Genomic DNA, 22,515 nt, shown 5'->3' with positions numbered 1-22,515 from the left:
GGGTGATCGTGGTGGCCATTCAATTGCTCCCCGTCGACCAATCCCTCTGCCAGGAAATCTATCATTTAATCACTCTCTTACCGGAAGAAAATAGTGTGGTGGAGCTCCATCTTGTTGGAAGTGTATTAAATTTTCTTGTAAAATCATATTTCCCGCTGCATCAGTTTGATTTTCTAAGCTAGATGTTATTAGGGGGTCTATTATGTCTTCCAGCAGATTAAGGTAGAATTCACCGGTTAGATTTTCTTCAATGGTCCTATAATAGAATTTCCAAGAATATGATCCCAAACGTTTATCTTCTTTGGATACTGCGTGTGACCTTCTCTAAAAATTCGCGAATTTTCATTATTCCAGTAGCGATAATTTTGTTTGTTCACATTTCCAGGTAAAAAAAAATGAACACTCATCTGTAAAGCAAATATTCTGTAAAATATTTTGGTTTTCGTTTATAAAATTAGTCATTATTTCACAAAACTCAATTCTTTTATCAAAATCGTCATCAAAAGGCTGTTGAAGAATTTGCATTTTATACGGGTGAAATTGATGTCACTTTAGTGCTTTCTTACTGTTTCGTGAGACATTCCTACTTGGCGTGACAGACTGCGAAGTGATGTAGAAGGCTAAAACTTCCAATTGTGCAAATTCATCCAAAACACGACGATTACTTATTTTTTGTTTGCAAGCAAACCAGTTTCCATAAACTTAGCAATTAATTTTAAAACATATTTATGATTTAATTGACTATTAGGATATCTTTTGTTAAACAATGCTGCCGTTCTTCTTGCACATTTTTGACTTCGCCCCCGTAAATAAGAATAATTTTCGTTCTTTGCTCAAGATTTTTAAAAAACACCATTTTTTAAAAAATACTTAAGAGCGCATAACAAGCACACAAGAGCTTGACTTTTTTAAGTTTTTTTGACAACTTTTTAACTAATTTGTCAATCGTTACTAAAGTAATTACCACGCAAGTACTAGTTAAGGAAATCTATCATGTTTGCTTGATTCTTCGTAAACTTCTCAATCAAAAAAGTTGACTTATATGTGGTATTTTTGAAAAGGTAATTAAACGACCTTCAAAATGAGACGATCACTCGACCCCCCTTCCATTTAAGATTTTAGAGGCTATGTCCGCCCAAGCCAGAGGGCTGCTGCAATTTGATTGTATTCTAACCTAAACAATGTCACCCTCAACAATAAATTTGACGTGTTTTTGGAAATTTTCATACAGGGGCAGAAATATAGCTGGTGGTACCATTTCAAATTGACACCCTGTATACAGTCTAGTTTTCAATAGATACAATATTGCCAAATAGACTGCAAAATAGTTGGCGAGAGCCTTTCAGCGATATCTTTGGTGATAAAAGTTGTTGTTTACTTTATGTTGCAAGGTTCTCTTTTAAATTCGCAAAGGTTGGTCAAAGGCTCAATACGGATTTCTTTTTATTAATTATTAATGTTCTACTAGCTATTCTTGTTTAACTTGAATTGGTATTTTTTACCTTTCCCTGGTATGCGTGTCACATTTGGCAGTAGCATTATGTTACAAATCTATCACGTGTCAACTTAATGAAAGGCGTGGCTATATCTTGGGCAAAACATTATTCAATTTATTCGACACTCGAATAACCATAAAGACCTAGGAGGAGAATAACTTTTGTTTAATATTAATAGTATAATGCTGATGGAAAATTCTCCAGAATTAAAAATCGAAGAATATTCTTGAGAATAGGCTATTAAGGATCATGGAATTAATCAAAATATGAGAAGAAACAACAGTGTTTTTTATATATAGAAAATCAAAATTTCTTTGATTAAACAACATAAAAAAATTTTATTCTCTTCTTAACAGTGATCTAATCTGAAAAAGATAAGTCATCAGATTCAGAATCTATTTCTATCATTAGCTAATCCTGGTTCGATGTCCTGATGAGAAGTTGTAGGATTTTGTTTTTCATGCTCATAGTTTGGTCAACAATTTTCAGGTTTTTTAGCAAAATTTTCGCGTTAATTTTCTAAATATTTGCCGGCGTTATAACTACGTTAATTTTCGTGTCGTCCTTTAAATATAGCGCAAAAACAATTCATACTATAAGAAAAACGATTCATACTATATTCATACTTTTAATACACTAGTGGCTCGCGGAATACCCCTGGCTACTTTGAAATTCGACGCTCACTGTTGTTGTAAACAATTTAAATTTTATAAATGATTTAAATTATATTGCCAATATTTCGAACTGCACTGCACTGAACTGTCAACTGACTCAAAGCGGCCACGCGCCTCCTTAGATACTCGGGCGACCATGATTCCGGAAGATTCACTGATCTTCCACGCGTCACTTGTGGTGTGCCTTTGGTGTCATTCCGAAGTGACGGAGAATCAGTGGTTCTAATATCGTTATACTGCGCCATCGGTAAACATGAGTTCCTGGCGAACAATCAAACTTCAGATCGCACGGGATATTCCCTGCTTTTCTCTGAATGACCAACCATTTAATGGGTATAAATTATAAGAAAATTAGGAATGTTTAAAGGATCGATGGGAACTATTGTGAAACAATCGTCCACGTATCTAAACCAGTTTAAAATTTTATTTTCATTCAACAATATAGAAACGGAAGTTCTCTCTATATTATCTAGAAGTAAGTCAACTAAGAGTGGTGAAAGTGGATTGCCCTTGAAAGCAAGGCGTATTAATTGACTAGCAAACTTATTATCAAATCAAATCATTTATTTCCATCGACATCATAACAATGTATAGGAATTGTCAATAAAAAACTACAATGCTAATAAAAATAGTATAAAATTACAAAGATATGAAAGGAAACAAATTTAACTTAATTTAGTCAATAAATCTACAAATAAAAACACAAAGTCACGGTGTTTTTATTTGTTTTTCGTCAATTTTGTATATTGGTCTCTTAGAGAAGAATGGATGAGATTAAAAAAAAAAAAATCTACAGTTAAAGAACTCTATCAACGAGTAAAAAGGACAGTCAGCTAACATGGTCTTAAGAGCCCTCTTAAAAGTTGGAAAGTCTTTAATCTACATGGAAGATGATTAAAAATTTTGAGAGATGTAATTTCCGGACCATCCTGTACCTGCGACAACCGGGTAAAAGGGATGTATAATTTATCTGCATTTCGAGTTTTATAAAAATTAAGATCTCGAGATCTCATGTAGTTTGAAAGATTTTTATGTACTTGACATGCGTACTCCAAGATATAGATATTAATTATAGTTAGGATTTTTTTCTATTTAAAAGTACCACGGCAAGTTTTGATTGTTTGCGCTTTTGACTTATTAGCACTCTCCCAATACTGGAGGAATTACCCCAAGCTAATAAGGTTTAGGATAGAGTGGAATGCACTGAGGCATAATAAAAGCTTTTAAGTGTATATGCATCCACATAGTCTCGAAGTTGCAAGATGGCATAATTGCTGCGGGATAATCTATTGCACACAGATTCCACCTAAGGATCCCACGATAGATGTCTATCAATTACAATTCCCAAGATCTTGGTGGAGTGTTGTTGGATGAGGCTACTTGATGACTGCTCTCTAAGGAGTAAGCTCCGGTCCTGAATAGCTCGAATCGGAGTGAAAACAATGAAATTGGTTTTCAAACTATTCAAACAAAGACCATTTTTATGGCACCACCCCGCAATATCAGCTATACACTAGGTGGCTTTTGAGCGGATAGACTGATAGTAAGTACCCGAGACAACTGCTGATGTATCGTCGGCAAAAAGTGTTATGTAGCTGTCATTAACCAGAAGAGGCAAGTCATTAATAAAAAGTAAAAATAAAACGGGCCCAAGAACACTACCATGTGGAACCCCAGTGACGACAGTTGCCTAATCAGATATGACCACTGACCACTAACTCTCAATCTAACAGCCTCACAGTGCTTCGAGTATATAGGACCTTGGGACAAAAATCAGTTACTTCTATTGGGCTAAGCATAATGCTCCGAAACTTATGCAACTTTGCACAAATAAAAGGCCCTTTCATTGAAAGAATTTAGAGAATTTAATATCTAATGTTACAGGGAAATATGCAACCAATACATTAAGAGCTGGACAAATAAAAATGTTGCTTTTTAGTTTTCTTATAAAAAAATAACAGTAACTTGCCGATTTACCCTATAAAAATTAAATTATTTACTTAACTTTTAATAACAACAATACAATTCCATAACAAATTTAAAGTACACGATATCTATAACTTCCATAAGTGTAAAAGTTGATTTCTTTTTCGCAACCTTTAGTATGCTGGTATTTCTTACGAGAGAAATTTAGTCCAAAAAAAACTCACTTAATGTTTTAAATACATCACTATACATATAATGTATTTAAAACATTAATAAAAAGGTATATACACACAACTTTTTCACAAAAGGAAATACGGCAAAAAATATTATAGATACAAATAATAAATGTAAAAACTGGGAAAAAATAACTCCTAAATTTAGCAAAAAATAAACAGTACTAATACTAAGCATGAAAATGCTTTAAGGTTTTATGTGAAAATTAATCTAATCAAAACTAAAATTTTGTTTGTATTTTAACTAAAACTGAAAACTATAACAAAAAAATCTTAACTTAAAAAAGATATGGAAAATATGTACACATATTATATATAGGTTTAAGGAAAATTATTCTGAATCAGAATTATCGCTAAAATCACTGCTGACAGAATCTTCTTAATTTATGTCTATATCATCAATTAATGTCCTTTCCTCTCGTATAATATATTTTTCGACTTCCCGGTTTAGATTCTCATTTTTTTTTGAAGTGACTGTCCTTTGCGATGAGATAATGGGCTCTGATGTTAAAAGTAGTATTTTTAATAAATCCATATTACATTTTGTTCTAGAATACTTGCGGGTGTGAAATAATCGATATTTTCTTGCCTCTTTATGCCTCGCTTCTAAAGCATCCTCGGAAAGTTGTCCTATAAGTAAAGGAAATGAATCAAGTATTTCAGATCCGTGTACCAGAACCTTATGCCTACTTGGCATGTAATACCAATTATATAAATCTAAATATAATTGTTTAGTCTCATCTAAAAGTTTCTTAAACTCTAGTACCTGAATGTGACAGCCACTAGAAAGAGTTCCAAGAATAGTCGAAAAATTTATTATAAGACGCTTGTCTATTTCTGTTATTTCAGAGCTTAAGTCTGGATTGTAAAAAAAGGGAGCTGTATTGCCATCGTTGCTTGACCCGTATCCTTGCTTTGGTTTGTCCATAATCAGGCCCATTTTTTATTTCAAATCTGACTGTATTTTCTTTTTGTTGTTTTCCACTATTTGCTTATTTTCTGCTCCTTTAACTTGCCAAGATCTTATTTGCAATCGATAACTAATGTGAAGTAAGCACACAAAAAATCCAGCAGTGTAATGTGGACAAACCAAAGCTATAGTTTTCTACTTTTGAAGGACGGTTGGTATTTGGCAAACTCATTTCTTTCGGACTTGATCCACAGATGATGCATCTGGATATTGCGTTTGTGTCAGAGAGAATATTTGCTACACTACCATCCATCATAGTGAACAATATTTTAAATGATACTATACAAGTAGTTCCGTTTTGAAATTTTAAAATAAAATTATTAAGGTCATTAATTTTATTTCTGCTTTGCTTGGTGAAGTGAGTTTCAACTTGAGGCAAGGGATTGCTCAAATTTAAAAGGGAATGGATTTTTTCATAAATAAATAGTTTTGGATTTTAATTCCGATGGCCATGTCGCAAAAAGATCCGCTTTCTTTATTGATTTGACATCCTCTGAAAAAAAAATATTTAAAGCTTCGTCGCAGATAAACTATATATGAAATGATAATATATAAATGTATTAACAATAAAATGTAAAAACTACAAATGGTTTTAAGAGGCTTTTTTTATATGCCTTTTCAAAGTTTCAAATTTAAAGAGAAATATAAAATAATTGCAAACTACTTTTACATTTATTATGGTTAAATGATAAACGACTTTTAAATTTTTTAATACATGATATTAAAGTACATACCTTGTTGTACACTGTCCATGTTTAAAAAAGATTTCAACTTTTAACCGCTTGTCTTGAAACACGAACAAAGTATACTCAAGTTTTAATAACAAAAAGGTACTGGTCAACACACGAGATTTTATTATTTTTGGCGCAAATATTTATAAACAAAAAATGCTATTTGCAATAACATTTTTGTGGAATAGTGGCTATTAGTTTGTGGTCTTTAAGACCTTATATTTAAATACTTCTGAAAAACAAGTCACTTTTTCGATTTTGGTCCATTGGTCGAAGCACTGTGAGCCTGGGTTCTACCTGTCAAATATGATTCAAGCCATTTATAACCCGGACCTCTTATACCATAATGAAAGATCTTATTTAATAGTTTTATCCTTTAAACAAGAAGAGCTAAGAAGTTTTGAAGCGTGTGTTTGTGAAACTAACGACAGCACGAATGGGAATGTCATGTTTGTTGATTTTTGGCAAACCATAAAGTCTAGGAATGCAAGGATTGGTCACAGTTAGTTTTTTTTTGGCCCCAGTATTTTTTAATAACAAATTCACATTTTTTAGTTTTTATTTATAAAAGAGGGACGAGTATTATTAGATAATTCGATAAAATTGTTATCTTGTGAAAACTTTATTATGTTTTGAAAATAGTTAGTTGATCTATAATTTCTAAACAACTACCTTTATTAGCTTTGAACATAACAAGATTGTTATCTTTTTTTTTAAGCCAACGAGAACTTTTCTGATTCTTGATGGATGCAGAAGGCTATGTCTATTAAGCAATTGCTTGAGAATTTGTAAAAACCTGAGACTACGGTGATTTTTATTTCATTAATGTTGGTGATCATGTATAGGTTCTGTTGCTCTTGTTTAACCAGTATGTCTTTCTCTCACATCACGAAAGTTTCTTCAAATCTCTGCCACAACCTTCCTATATTGCTGTTGGTCTCTTAGTTCTCAAAGTTTTGTTTTTCACCGACTAATTTTGGCACTACTTTTCATGTAATTTAAAACTTATTTAGATATAGAAGCCCGCCCTACGATTCTCATAAATGCTTCGGCGGAAGAACTAAATACGACCCTAGAGGAATATGGGTGAAATGCGCCTGCGATTGGTACAAAAAAGAGCCGCTCGTCCACGCCAACAAATATCAGTCAGATTTTTTTAATAGGACCAAACCGCAACTGGGGAAAGTGCTCGCACCGTAAGTGAATTTTTCAAATCTTTTAATCATTATACCCCGCACTTTTTTTTAAGGAATAACAATATTGATTGTGTACCAAAAGGCCACGTCTTCGGAGATCCTTCCAAACAAGACTTTTACACTGTTGAGGATCTTTTAAAGGATTCAAATGTCCAGCCGTGCGTTTTTAAGAGGGATTTTTATGAATGGCTGGCGTCTCTCAATAAGGTGCGGATTTTAATCAAAGAAAAGACGAAACATGGGTTTAATTTACAGGAAACCTTTAAAAGAGCTTTGCATTTGGATACTGTAAATATTTATGAGCAATCATAGTATAGGTATTAAGAATTTTAGTTTTAGTTAAAGTCTGGCCTATTACCCCTCGAAATTTTATATGAAATATTCGGATATTATCACATTTTGTTACCAAATGAGCTGAAATATCTTTGTGATCACCTCAACTACATCTCAGACGGTAAAGTTATTTATAGGAAATTTATTGATCTTCTTGACATTAACAAGGATCCAAACGATATAAGAAGAATCGATGGTACAGTGATTTCTGCTTGAAGAAGAAAAGATTAAACTTTTTTTTCTCTTCCAGATATCCCAGAAAAAAGCAAATATTACATCTCCACTTCTCAGGCCGCCAGTTGCGACTATTTGTTCATAAATAATACCAGTAAGTTTTTCAGATTTTGTTTTTTCCTAAATGATCTTCTTCTAATTAGAGACAAAACAAAAATAAAAACTCCAAGTCACGGTACTAGTACTAGGATGCGTCCTAAAATATAAATCTTTTTACGGGTTGTGGCTTCTTTCTACTCTAGGACTGTATTAAGAAAATTTAATTGAATCTATTTGTGGGTGATTTTATTACATTTTAAATGTAACATTTTATCTGGGTTAAAAGAATTTTTGATATGGTAGATATAAATTTATGTAATTTTTAAAATTACTTGCTTGCACGGTATTGTGGGACGTCCAGCAGAAAGTTAAAAGTTCAGTCCTGAATTATTCTCGAAATTTGTTAACATGCACTATCGCTTTTCGGGAAATGACCTTTAGCATTAATAAATAATAAAATAATTAATTCTGGTGCTGTATCTTAATTTACTTTTAGTCAATTTTTACAAAAACGGTGATATTTAGCGATTTTTGCTGAGAGTACCGTTTTTATGCAAAAGGCATAGGAGTATCATAATCCCAGATGATATCCAGAAAAATGGGCAGAAATTGAAGTCTTAGGGAAATGGGGTTAAATTTACCAAATATCCCCCTAGTTAAAATTATTTGTATTTAGTAGACTTAAAAAATATGTCCCAAAATTGGTTGCAGTAGCTAAAGTAGTTCCGAAGCTATAAAACGAAAACTGGTTTCTAAAGGTTATCTTCAAAGAGCTCTAGCTCCCTGAGGAAGCATTTTCGGATCCATGTTCATAATTGAGCTTTTCTTTTTTTTTACGTTTCCTACCCTAGAAGTTTGTAACATGATCAATGGAACAACCTGTATATAATTTTATACGCTAGACGTGTTTCGCTCCTATAGGGGCATCGGAACATTACAACATTGTAATGTGATATGTGTAGGTGTAGATCTCTAGGCCTGATGATGCTCCGATAGGAGCGAAATACGTACAACGTATAAAATTATATATATTATATTAATGACCATGATTTTTTTGTTTGGTCTCTTGGAGAAAATGGATGATATGTTTTTATTATAATTATAGATTTGCCTCCCGCTGGTGTTCCCTCGGTAAGGCAAGATTTACCGCGACCTGTGGCTCCTCCTGGGGGCTGTAGAGCCGATATAGAAAATTTGGGTAACGAATCGTCGGCCAAATCAGCGCTAAATCCCAGTATTTACATCAACTACGGGTTGAATTATAGAGACTTTTTCTTGGTTAGTATCCCACATTTTACAAGTATATTTGGAATATACAGATTCTATAAACTTTATTTTTATAACAATTAAACTTATTATAGTAATCACCAAATTTTCATACATTATATGTATTTTGTTTTCCTAATTCAATAAATATTTCTGAGATATCCCGCCAATATGTCTCATATTGAATGTTGAGTATAATATAAGAGACTATTTCAGTTAAACATCTTTGGGATGGATGGTGGCTTAAAATATTAGTATATCGGGTTACTCTGGATAACGGGAACACTCAAGTTCCTTACTTTTTAAGAAAAAGTAATCATGTAATACGTAAATGTTTATTTTTTAATTATTCACTTGTTTTCTGGCATTTCCGGTTTCAAGGAAAGTGGCGTTAGTTTTCTAATTTTAAATAGAAACGTCTAAATCCCATCGTGTCCAGTGATCCATCCAGTGATCGTTCCCATGATAGTGACGTTTGAAAAAATTGATTGAACGCCCAAAACACATGTTGACTTACATTGAAAATTTAACATTTTTAACTTATTCCTAGCACTCTATTTCAAAATTTAAAATATTTTCTTTTGAAGTTATATGTGAAAAACTGGCAAGTACGGTATCATTGTTTTTAGAATGTCAATTTCTAACGAAATTTGGAAAAATATACCGGGTATCGTATTTAAAAATTAATCGGCCTCTAATTGCAACAAAATGTTCCTAATGGCTATTTGCTGTGGTGCAATAAAAATAGATTAATAATTCTGAATGACAATACATATAAACTAAAATATCCTTCAATCGTAACAAAAATCCATTTACTTCCAATTACATCAGCTTGAACGTCATTGTCTTGTTAAGGATTTGGTTTTATTCTGAACTTACTTTTTATTAGGTTTCGTTTTCCGAACCTTGCAGGGATTTAAGAATATTTTCATATTGAAGGATGTTTACCGTGTTTTACCTAGTCAAATCAAGCAGGATGCGTTTTAAAATACGCATCCTGCATTTATGCATAAGGATATGCTATCCAACGAAAGTTTTTTAAATTTAATTTTAAGGTGATATTGCTTATATTTATAAATTGTTTTTAAAATAATTGAATTACTTTTAAACTTATTTTCTATGGAGGGCAGAAAGCAGTCCTAAAAGGGTGTAACTTTTTATAAAATCTTTAATAATTTGTTGGATGCTTAGAAGGTTTTCATATTTTGCCCATTAATTCTAAAAACAAATTACTTTTTAATGTTAGTTTTTATAGAACTAACTATAAAATAAATGCTCCAATTTCTAGAATGTGTAATTTGGTAAATACAACCATTCAATTAATAGAGTTAGTATCAAATTGAAACAAGTTTTATACTAAATTTGGTGTTTGATTTCCATTTCTGTGTATCACTTGTACGTTAATTTTAATAGTTTTAGTGTCATTGATTTGTGGAATTTTTAAAAAAGATGAGCTTCAAGTCCGCCATCTTGGTTTGTTTTTTGTATTCATTTTACTACGTTAGATATTGATATTCATCTATGTACATACATGGTTATAGAATAAGTGTTGCAAATGCTATTGGCGTTAATAAAATTTTAAATCGAACTTCTCATTGAACCGAACGTGGCAGAAAATAACTGAAAACGTCAAAAAATTAATTTAGGTAACAACGACATACTAAATTTCATTTGTTTTGCTCATAAATCAAGAAAATTATCGAATGTTCATGTTTTCCAGTTATGTTGGACGTTTCATTCATAATTACAGCTGCCAGATGAGTGTATCTATACAGGCTGTCCAGTTTAAAATTATGTACATGGTGATATTGGAAGCCATTAAAGATACTGGTGGAACTATATTTTCAAGGTGGAGGGTAAGAAATGCCTTTGATCTTAAATCTGAAAATTGTATTAATGTATCTTTTGTAATAAACAAGATGTATCCGTTGCTATTGACTTGATTGCGCAACTTTAATTTGGTCTACTCTGTATCTTTAACGGTTCCAATATCCCAGGTAAATCATTTCGCACTGCACACTCTCTATATTAACTGGAGATTTCCATATAGTAGAGTATAAAAAGTAGTAAGTTAAAAATTTCCAATTATTTAAGTAGTGTCTAAAAGTTTCCAAATACTAGGTCACAAAAATTTAAATGAAAAACTCGACATCAAAGAATGCGACTCTAGACCCTAATAAAAATTATTCTTTAGCCTAGATCACCTGAAGTTATGCGGTCCCTATTTGAAAAAATCGGCTACAACTTTCCAGGAGACAATTTCCAAAAACTATGGGACATGGGAGTCAAAATAGATCGAACTGGGCAAGTATGCGTTGACACTTTTAAAAAACTCGTGCAAAATCGTTGTCCCGGTTTAAAACTACGCGTGGACGAAAAGCAGATCGAATGCGACAGGGGATTTCCTTAAACAATGTTATTTTATTACACTATATTTATTATATACATAAATAAAATGTGAGTTTCTAAAAACTATTGGTTGTTTTTCTTTTATAAAAATATATTTAGCTTCTTCTTCTGTCTCTGTCCCGCCTACTTCTTCCATTATCTTTTACCCTCTCCTTCGATTTAGAACGACGTTTCTCGTCCTTTACTCTGACTTGCTCACGCGAATCAAAAGCCCGTTTTTTATCTCTCAGTTGATCAATATTATCTTCATGTCGACTTCTGACCCATTCATAATCCTTTTTACTTCTTGATTCGTTTCTATCGTCTTGGCGATCTCGATTTCTTCGGGGCTTCTCACCTTTTTCTAAGGACTGATCTCTTCCATCTCTTCGCCGGTTATCACGTTCTTTGTGCCCTCTTTGAGAAACCTCTGATGATCTTTCTTTTCTGCGTCTATCTCGGTCCTTTTGATTCAACTTCTGAGGTTGTTCTTTTTGTTTTCTTTTTGGTTTAGAATCTTCTTCTTCTGAACTGTCGCTCTCTAAAAAGCGAAAAAAAAACATATTGTTACGACTATTTACTAAGGATTTCAAGCAAAGTATGCCAAATACACGACTTTTCTTGGCTTTAGTAACTTCTCCAGAAAAAGCCAATCGCTAAGATTAATTTGATTTTTACAGATCTGATAGTGCCCAGTTGGGAGAAACACGTTCAATTACATACATGTGAGACCTTGACTTGGAGTTTTCTTGTAATAATTGAACTCTTTGGGAATACTAGTCTTTTTCTTTAAGGATTACCAGTGTGTATCAGTGAAATGCAATAAATTCCAGAACAAATAGGTACATTTTCGAAAAAAACGCTTTTTTTCAAAAAATTATATGGGGTGTATCATATAACAATGGACAATATCAACATTTTTATTTTAAACGCGAACCCTGTATATTACTCAATTTCTGAATTGTTCAAAATATTCTATACATAATTTCATGTACAATGTCCTATACGAATTTTCATTTTCATTGTTTCGAAGATATTAAGTGATTTATTGCAAAAACTCGTTACAATACTGCCACTGATTTATTATATTTATTCCATTTGGCTGATACACACTGTATTATGTAGCTTTTTAACCATTTACGAAATAACAATAAAAATTACTTCATGTATGTGTTAACATAATGAATACAGTGAAAGTCGGATATAACGACGGCGAATGGACTACTGAACATGGGTCGTTATAAACAGCCGTCGTTATTAAAGGACCTTCATACACTACGTCTTTTTTTTTCAAATAAAACTATGTACATACATAATCATGTATGTTATAAATATTTTTTAATTTTACAAAACCCTGAAAATACATAGATACATACAAAGCAAAAACCCAAAAATGAAAATCCAGTATAAAAAAAAACTAAATTTACACTGATACAGGTAACATAAGGTAAACCTACATAGTACATAAAATACATTTGTATGTGTGTACAAAAAAAAATTTTAAAAATTATGTAGTTAATTTTGTAAAAAATCTGTTATCTTTGTTTGTTTTTTGCAACGCGAGTTAAAGTAAATTGATTCCATTTTTTTCTTAATAAAACTGGTTGTGTCTAAGAGTTTTTCGTCACTCGCATTATTGTATAGTACAAAACTGTTTAGGGTCTTTACTGCTCATAAAGCTTCTTCAATAGATGGTCGATTAAATTCTTCTTCGTCCATCTTAATAAACAAGTCTGAAGTCATCCAGGCTTTTTTGTTAGACATGTAGGAAACAGGTAATGTATTTGGGTTTGTGGTTTTTTGATTTTCCAATAACAATCAACTTACGTTTTTCTGATCCAGACATTTTGGCAGCAACAAAAAGAGTAATTCCTTCTTTGGACATTTTCCCTCCCTTGCACTTTTCGCCCTTAAATTTTAGTGTCATGTCTACCTGTCTCATCTGCGTTAAAAATCTGGTCACTTGTATACCCTTTTCCTATTTCAGGCCATACAGTTTTAAGAAAGTTTTCTGTCACTCCAGGAGGTACACTAGCAGATTCACCACTTATTTTTCCATAAACAATATGCATTTTTCGAAAACGTTTTATCCTATAACTTTCTATGCAGGTGTATTCCGATCCTTTATTCAGTACCCTGGCGAAATGTTCCGCTTTTGCCTGTATTATAGGACCACTAATTGGCGATCCTCTACTTCTTTCAACTTTAAACCAGTTAAATAATGCTTTATCTATATCTGCATGACTGGACAACCTAAGTTTCTTCTTTGGTAGCAAATTCTCATTAAGTGCATTTTTTATTGCATCCCGGTTCTTCCAAATTGTAGAAACACTTGAATGCGATAAGGCTAAGTCGCTTGCAATAGCAATATTGGATTCACCTTGCTCAAGTGCAAATTATTAAGCCTTTTTCCTCAATGGGCAAAACTTTTCTTTTTTTTTTAATTCGTTTTAACACTACGTAATACGCTACGTCTATACATATGCACAAAATCTCGGCACTAAATAAAAAGTACATAAACAAAGAAACGCATTTATGAGATCGACAAACAGGTATTTTCCCGGCCCCCGGTTCCGGTAATACCCCCAAGAAGAACTTGTAGTTATTGGTTACAAATGATTGCTGTGTGAATCACACACGTTCGGTCTTTATATCCGGCCTTCCACATGAAAAATCTTTTATACATTGGGACGTTAAAAGCGACTTGGCGCTATAACCGGCGTCGTTATAGGCAAACTTTTTTAGACTTGCGTTACATATAAATCCAACCAAACTTTCCAGATTTCGTCGTAATAAGCGACGTCTGTCTAAGGACTTTTACTGTATATAGTTAGGTGGATAATATAAGAATATTGTAAGCATACTTCTTTTGTGCAAATATGATTATAAGTCATTTTTTTATTCTTTTGAATAAACACAATTTTGAAATAGTCCATCATTTTTCTGGTTCTTTATTCGAAATCGAAAAAATAATACAGATACTTCTGCACAAGTTTACTATGGTACTAACATCGCAACTGAAAAGCTAAAAATATTGCAGACATGTTTGCTCTTTACTCTGGTTCTGTTATAGAACAAGAAAAATTTCCATCAAAAAATTATTTCTGTAACTGGACTTTTGACGAAAATGAAATAAATTATGCTATTAAGAAATTAAAGGACAAATATACCAGGATATTTAATTAAAAGCTGTATATATCTTTTTTTGAAACCCTTTTCTTACATCTTTAATCTTAGTCTTCAGTTTATCGCATAACCTGGGGTGTCAGTAAGGTAATTCCCCAATTTAAAAAAGATGATAAAAACAACCAACAAACTACAATATGTCAAGTACAATATATCTGCCCAGCAACATGGATTCTCACCAAATAGGTCCACATGGACAAATTTTATTAACTTGTCATTTTCTTGACAATGCTTTAAATGAAAAAAAAAACAAATTGATTTACACTGACATGGAAAAGACCTTTGATACGGTGAAGCATAGATTTATTGTAGTCACTTCACCAAAATAATGTGGCTGATAATTTAATGTTTCTTATTTGTCAAACAGGTATTAATATAAAGAGATCGGGTATGATTTTTACACTAATAGCTCTGGAGTGTATCAGGGATCTAATTTGGGACCTCTATTATTTTTAATAGCTCTCAATGACATATGCTTGGTTAGAGGTAACTCCGAAGCATTACTTTTTGCAGATGAACTAAAGATATATATGTAAATTACTTTTGAGGAAGACTGAGCAAGTTTACAGAGAAATTTTAATAATGTTATAGAATCGTGTGAAGAAAATGTAATAGCAATATGTTCTACGATGTCTATAACTCTCAATAAGATGTAAGGTATAACATGCATGTGAGGTGATTGCAATTTTTGAAAGCCAACTAATGCTGTAATTGTCAGATATGTGTTCATATTGTATTTTGCATTAACGTACGACGCAAATATTAAAAAATTTCATTAAAAAGATTTTAAAATAAGAGCCTTAATTAAAAGTGCTATATTTCTTTACCTGAGCTGCTGCTACTACTGCTGCTGCTGCTTCCATCTGAGCTTGAGCTAGAACTGGAGCTACTTTCCTCCTTATTTTCCACAGGTAAATTTTTAGGCAAATTCTTCAAATGTTCCCTAAGTTCATCTGTCAAACCACCCAAGCCTATTGAAGTGAAAAAGTTTATAGAAAAACGGGTATTCTTCGGACTGTCTCTTGGGAATAGGCCTGCAAAGAAAGGCTGAAGAGTCCTGAAAAAGAAATCAAATTAAAAATATATGAAATATTTTTTTCGCAAAATAATACTTACTCATCTTTGAGCCTCTGATTTAATTTTCCAAGACCCATATACTCTGCCAGTTCCTGGAATAGTATCTTAATAAAAATCCTACTAGAACTGTTGGTGTCTTCTTCATTCATTTTCATTATATCCAATACTTCCCAGCTGATGGCATCTGTAAAAAGCAAATGTGCGAAAAACTTGCTGACGTTCCTCAGCCGATTCGCGTCCAACCTGTGCGTTGTGGCGTAGGTATCTTTGAATATTTGCTGGAATGGTTCGACGTAAGTTTTGTTAATTTGGCAAAATCTTTGAGCCAGAAGTCCGTAAAATTTTTCATAAGTTCTTTGCTCTGCGCAACAATCTAAAGGAGAAAATATTAAATTAAAAAAATAAACCCTCATCAAAGCTCTAACCTACCAAGGAACATATGACATAATTCAATCTCTTGTCCAGGTTTCAACTCCATTTTCAACAGTTTATGAGCGCATTCTTCAAAGTCCAAACTACTTTGTATAGTCAAATAAATGGTTCTCCTTAAAGCAATTAAACTGGTTTCTGTATTATCAATGATGGCAGCATCTTGTTTTTTTTCTTCATCCTCTGAACCTGATGAGTCATCAGAGTCTGATTCTTCAGACCCTGATTCTGATCCTGACTCTGAATCAGTTTGTAAAATTTCTTTGCTAAGAATTTTGTATTTGCCTTCATTTAGTTCATATTCTTCATCAAATTTAAACACATCTGAAAGGGAATTATATTAAATTAATATGAATTTTTTTTAATAAATGTATCCTACTTAAAATTTCATCTGCATCAGCTTGTTTTACATCATCTAGTTTGATCAAATGAGTAAACTGCTCATCTTCATCAACAATGTCCAATTCTTCAATAATAGCAGCATGGTCTTTAAAACCATCCTTTCTAATTTGAAACATGACTTCTATCATGTATTGGATACGTTTTTCTAACTTTCCTTCATGAAGGATATTTCGTAACATTTCAAAAATTGCGTTTATACCTGGAAATTAAATACAATTTTAAACCAATTAAAATTACCCTAAGAAAAATCTATATTGTTGTGGCAAGTCCATAATTATTGAAAAAAAGAACATAAACTATGCACATACTTGAAAAATTAAACTAAATTGATGAATGGACTCAGAGCTTATTTCCAAGTTTTAGAACTGTTAAATTAAAGAAAATCAAATTACAAAATTAAGTATATAAGAATACTTAGTGTTGTTTTAGTTGTTTCTTCTAAACCACTTACTTAATAAGGAAGTACAATGCTTACATTTTTTGAAATATATTAAAGAGTGTGGTCCTAATATGATTCAATTATAGAAACTATATATGCAGTGTGGTGATTTTAACTGGAATAAATTCAGTTAAAACTAATCAAAATTTATCTCGCAAAATTCCTTTTTTTTTCAAATGGAAAGCCACTTTTTTTAAACTCTCATTGAAAAGAGCCCCTTTTCTTGATTAAATTGCCCTATTTACTTTTGTGATTATCTAAAGGAAAAATATACGAAAAAAAAATAAAAACTATTAAATTATTAAAAGTTGCGTTTAATGTATAAGATGCTCAAAATGAGCACCATTTACTTGTTGGCAAAGCCCAATTCAATTCAATTAAAAGAACTTATAGTTGAGAAGCACAACACTGGAATTAAACAAGTGACAATTGTTAGAAAGAAAGAAAGAAAATGTGCTATATTACGTAAGACAACAAAATCTTGTGTACAAGCATCCTAAAAACTAAAAAATTCCAAATTCACTTTAAATTTCAAATTTCAAACAAACATAACATCTAAAACACTTTACCACAAAATTTACACACATTACCAAAATTAATCATAACAAAACAGATTGAGAAAAAAATAGCATCTATTTGATAAATTTGATTAAAAAATAAGTAAAGCTGTCAATAAAACAGAATTTAGAGGAAGTAAATTAAATTATTTAATAGGAAACAAAACTAAAACACTAAAATGATGTCAGAGCACAGGTTAAAAGGTATCATTAAAAAAATTGTCAAGGCTATAATATGCCCTGGATAATAAAAGTGATTTAAATTCCTTTTTGAATTTCTTAACTTCTAAAATTTGTCTGATACATAGAGGAACATGGTTGTAAATTTTTTTGCTAAGGTATATAAGTGAGTTCTTGGTGAGGGAGGATGTAGGGATTGGTAAGGGAAAATCGTTAACCTGGCGAGTCATATGACCAGTGTTAGAGGGAGGTTTAGGACATTTATGAATAAGAGTAGCTGTTTCTAAGATAAAAAGAGAAAAAAGAGTTAGGATTTTTTGAGATATAAAGAGAGGTTTACAAGAATCTCTTAAGCCAGCGGAACATAGGTACCTAACTGCCTTTTTTTGAATCACAAAAATTATGTTTAATAATCCCTTGCTGCTTAAACCCCAAAAAGGCAAGCCATAACGAAGAGGGGACTCAATAAGAGAAAAGTACACTGAACGTGCAACTACCCCTCCCAGCTCATGCCCTGCCATTCTTACTGCAAAGCATCCAGAAGATAATTTTGATGCAAGATTTAGAATATGATCTTCGAAGCGAAGAGAACTAGAACAAAAACTAAATCTACAAAAAAATGTTGTTTGTAAACAAATTAAATTGTGGCAAACTAGAGGCACTACTGCTATTATTAGAAAGCCACATAGACCTAAAAAAACTACATCTGGAACTGACAAGATGATTAAAATATGTTCTATAAAAAATCCATTTACCTCTGCTTAAGATATAAAAAGCTTATCCAACCCTATCTCTCTCAGTTCAATCTATTTGAAGACCTTTATGCGATGAAAACTTTTTGCTAAATTTAGTGAATGGAACATAATTTTAAGAATGGCCTGCACAAAACATTGTACTCTAAGATATAATAGTCTAAGGTTCAAGACCCTTGATGCCTTTCAACAAAATAACAGTTAAGTAAATAAAATACAACAGTAAAATGATTTTAAAAATTATACATAAAAAACTACTTTCATCTTACTTTTTTGACATAACTGTGTGTGCTTTGTACTTTGTAAAAAATTGAATGGTTCCTTCTTTAAAGTTTAGAAAGTGTCAAATTAATGTTGTGTTATTTTTGATTTATGGAAATCAATGTCTTTAAAATAAGTTTTGTGTATATTTATTATTTTTTGTAATGGTGTACAAGTTTCACCTATAAAAAATATTAAATTAATAAATTAGATTAAATTTTTATTTTAATCATTTTCATTAATAGGTATAGTTTTTTTTAAAAGATATGGTAATGTAACAATTAACTTCATTATTAGTTTAATAAGGGATATAACACCCAATAAAATAGGTAACTAATTGAAAATATCCCACTTACCTCTGCTTGATACTTCTGAAAGCTTCTGTCCACATTCTTTTAAAAAAGCAATGGAAACTTCTACAGAATCATCTGTTGGACTTTCAATCAGTAAAGTCAGTATTTCCAATGCCAAAATTTCATGTGCAACTGACTGGTTAACCAAATGTGCAATAAATGTTGCACCTGATATGCAAATGACCTTATTATTTTGCTTAAATCCTCTCTTAAATTGTAGTACAAGCCTTTTAAGTAATAGTTCCCCAATATTGGGAAACTTTGAATTGATGACTGCCACTAATGCAGCATAAACATTTGTAAAAGTTGGAGAGGCTGCTTGAGCTTGAATTATTGACTTGCATAGCAATCCCCTGCCTCTTATAATGTTTTCATGTAAGAGTTCCCTCGATATAATACCTATGTTTGCGGTATTCACCTTATTGATGTAACCATGTATGGATTTCTTTAAAGCTTCCCAAGCAATTCTTTGAAAGGCTGCTGAAGATTTGTCTGTTATCTCTGCTTGCATCATTCGTAGCTTAGCAGGGGGAATATATGCTCCTCCAGTCTTTGAGGTTAACAAGTCAACAGTTTTTCTTTCTCGTGGTTTAATGACAGACTTATCCACATCATCCTCAGAATTTTTATCTTTTTTAAATTCCTTTTCTTCTGTATCATCGTAATAACGCTTACCAACCACGTTATCTTCTTTTCTGGGGTATTTTGTCCAGTATCTATCACTATTTTCCTTTTTCCTTTCACCTTTATCACCATAATATCTAGGCAATATCTCATATTCCCGGGAACTTCTGCGTTTTCTACGTTTCTCGCGACGGCGTTCCCTGTCTGACGATCTAGATCTGGACCTGCTGTGTCTTCTTTTTGATTTGGACTCCTTGGACTTCTTTACGTTCTCATTTTTTGATTCTTCTCTTGCAGCGCTGTCTTGTTCTGGTTCGGAACCCATTATAAATATATGAAGTATCTAATTTATGATGCAGTTAGAATTGAAATAAGTTTTTCAGAAAAAACTACTCAGGGGCTCTTTTATTTATTAGTATTACGATTTAAAATTACATCAAGCCACAAACACATAAAAGACATAACCCTACTTTTATTTGACATTTGTGTTTCTTGTTCTTCTCTGTAAGGCTTTAGACATGTAGCAACAATTTATTATATCAATCCACTAAGAGATGTCGCTAATGCTGCCTGCAGCTTCCGCTCTTCCTCCCGAGACAATTGCATAGCATATTTTTGTATTAGTGTCTGGGTTTGAGGGACCCAGGCACTAATAAACAAAAAAAACACACTTGAGACGAAACTTTAACAAGAACTGATGAATATAGACACGTTACCAAAACTGTAAAACGAGAAATCTTAACGGTCTTACGAAAAACGAACATTTATAAAAAGAATGTAAGAAAATACGTTTAAATACTTACCTACTATATACAGGTCTTTTTTGTATGCTTATAAAATACAATGTTCGTTCCGAATGCTAATAGTTCGTTCCTAATTTTGAATTGACAAAATGCGTTTTATGGAATTCGGAAACGAACGTTGAACTCATTTCTTTTAACTTACTTTATTTCATCAGATAAATGACGAGACATATGTTCAGTTCATACTTTTCCTATATCCTGTACAGCATCCGTTTTTTTATAGCGGATTTTATAGGCCTTATTTTCAACTTGATATTGCTCAACTAATTTAGTTGTGTTTCGGTATCCTGTAACTTGCAGAAGGTGCTCCAAACAGCAATGTACTTAGGCCTCAGTAAGCTTATTGCACGCTTCTATCGAAAAGAAAAGACGAGAGGAGCCACCCTCAACTTGCCATCTAGCCCAACGAATTAACGAGGAAAACGACGTTGCCGAGGAAAGAACTCTGAAATCTTTAACAGATGGACGGGATACTAGAAAAATCTCCGGTCCTAGTTGTTTAAGAACCCTGCTAGCTAAGGAATGTGTGATCCAATTACGCTTACCAGATCCAGTTAGCTCCTACTCTGTTTCTCTTTGATTTTCATGAGGTGCGGTTTAGAAGCGCAAGAATTATTAGATTTATTAGTTACATTGTCTTGCAGGTGTATTTTATCCAAGACTTTGCGTTTTTTTATTAATTATATTAAGGTCTCTTTGAATTCTTTTAACTGGAAACGTTTTAATCCACTTTAACATGGAGAAACATTTTTCAGCTCCAGATATTGAAATGGGTATAATTACCAAGAGTTCCAGTAGCGTAATAGTGTCTTGAAAAGTGGTCTTCATTTCTTCTTGTTAAACTTATGATAAAAGAGAAACGGCTTTAGCAATCCTCAGGGTTTTTCTAAGAATGGATAAACTTTAACTGTCTTAGAAGGCGATTTGTATGGAGAGCTTTTTTGATATTCAATAAAATCTTCTTTATAAATAGGTAGCTACTACTAGATGTCCGATAAAAGTAAATTAAACCCTAATCTATTGCAAAATGGAATAACAAACTTCTAGTCTAGTGGATCAATAAGTACGTACATCCATTTCTTCACGAAATTTTTGCATTACATATTCAAAGTCTTGTAGATCTTGTTTCGGTTTGAACGGATCAGTATTAAAACATTGTAGATTGTTGCCTTAAAGTCATTTCAACATGTGGCGTTATTTTATTAAACACTGTTAACCAAAATATGAAATATCTATCCCTCAATTCCAGTTTATATGCGCCGGCTTGCTCAATGAAATATTCATAACTCTTATCAGCTAATTTCGGAAGCTAAACCACCCAGTTGAAAATTCCGTCTATTTTGTGATGATCGTGGTAATCGCTTATCGCTTTGCTTTCTTTTGAGCATTTTTCCATGCTAGACTTTCTTCTAGAATCGAGTTAGGAATAAATTGATCACCATGTCATCCAATACTTTTGTTCTTTGAGGTGTGCTAAAAAAGGACCAAGATCCAGTTAAATAAATGATTGACTTATTCGGCGTATCTCTGATTAAAGGATCAATTTCATCTAATAGTTCATGTTGAAAAGTCCCTTTAAACACTGTTGGTTTGTCAAAGTGATCTTTTCAATCTGTATCTAATTGAGAACTAATTTATGAATTCCCAGAAAACTCCTTTATTTGTGAATTCTGCTGACTCATCATGAACTCGCAAGGCTAGTTATTCTAATGCGCGACAAAATCTGAAACCATTTGTAATAAAAAAATCAAAATATATCGGTTTTTGTTGTTTTTAATATTTTGTCTATACGCCGAGCTTGATTTGTGCAATGTACTTTGTATTTTCATCAGTTTTTTCGAATGTTCTCTTCCAACGAGTGCGTAGAAAAAGGTTTTATCAGCAAACGAATTATTTTCTAATTTTCCTCCGCCTCAAATGTTTTATTAACACTAAAGGTAGAGCTTAAATTCGGATATAAACCTCC

The 22,515-nt window shown here is 32.3% G+C and overlaps 2 protein-coding genes across 2 annotated transcripts in view; one reads left to right on the top strand and one right to left on the bottom strand.

Annotated features, from left to right (window-relative positions):
- The window catches only part of LOC126744101 (EF-hand domain-containing family member B-like), a 32,357-nt gene extending 20,784 nt beyond the window's left edge, over positions 1-11,573 (top strand). The window contains exons 5-10 of the mRNA XM_050451447.1: positions 7,044-7,226; positions 7,280-7,514; positions 7,566-7,755; positions 7,810-7,887; positions 8,938-9,110; positions 11,293-11,573. Coding sequence (XP_050307404.1) covers positions 7,044-7,226; positions 7,280-7,514; positions 7,566-7,755; positions 7,810-7,887; positions 8,938-9,110; positions 11,293-11,508 — 1,075 coding nt within the window. The 3' untranslated portion in view covers positions 11,509-11,573. The remainder of the gene's footprint in view (positions 1-7,043; positions 7,227-7,279; positions 7,515-7,565; positions 7,756-7,809; positions 7,888-8,937; positions 9,111-11,292) is intronic.
- On the bottom strand, positions 11,500-20,205 carry LOC126744100 (pre-mRNA-splicing factor CWC22 homolog). Its single transcript, XM_050451446.1, has 6 exons — positions 19,126-20,205; positions 16,558-16,779; positions 16,179-16,502; positions 15,789-16,122; positions 15,500-15,729; positions 11,500-12,027 (listed from the first exon to the last, which is right to left on the bottom strand). The coding sequence occupies exons 1-6, from the start codon at positions 20,069-20,071 to the stop codon at positions 11,603-11,605; spliced, it is 2,481 nt and encodes an 826-aa protein (XP_050307403.1). The 5' UTR covers positions 20,072-20,205; the 3' UTR covers positions 11,500-11,602.
- Positions 20,206-22,515: the final 2,310 nt, after the last annotated feature.

Source organism: Anthonomus grandis, chromosome 13 (genome assembly GCF_022605725.1).
Source record: "Anthonomus grandis grandis chromosome 13, icAntGran1.3, whole genome shotgun sequence".
Classification (NCBI taxonomy): domain Eukaryota; kingdom Metazoa; phylum Arthropoda; class Insecta; order Coleoptera; family Curculionidae; genus Anthonomus; species Anthonomus grandis.
Note: the sequence above shows the minus strand (reverse complement) of the source record. Positions and strands in the feature narration are given on the sequence as shown.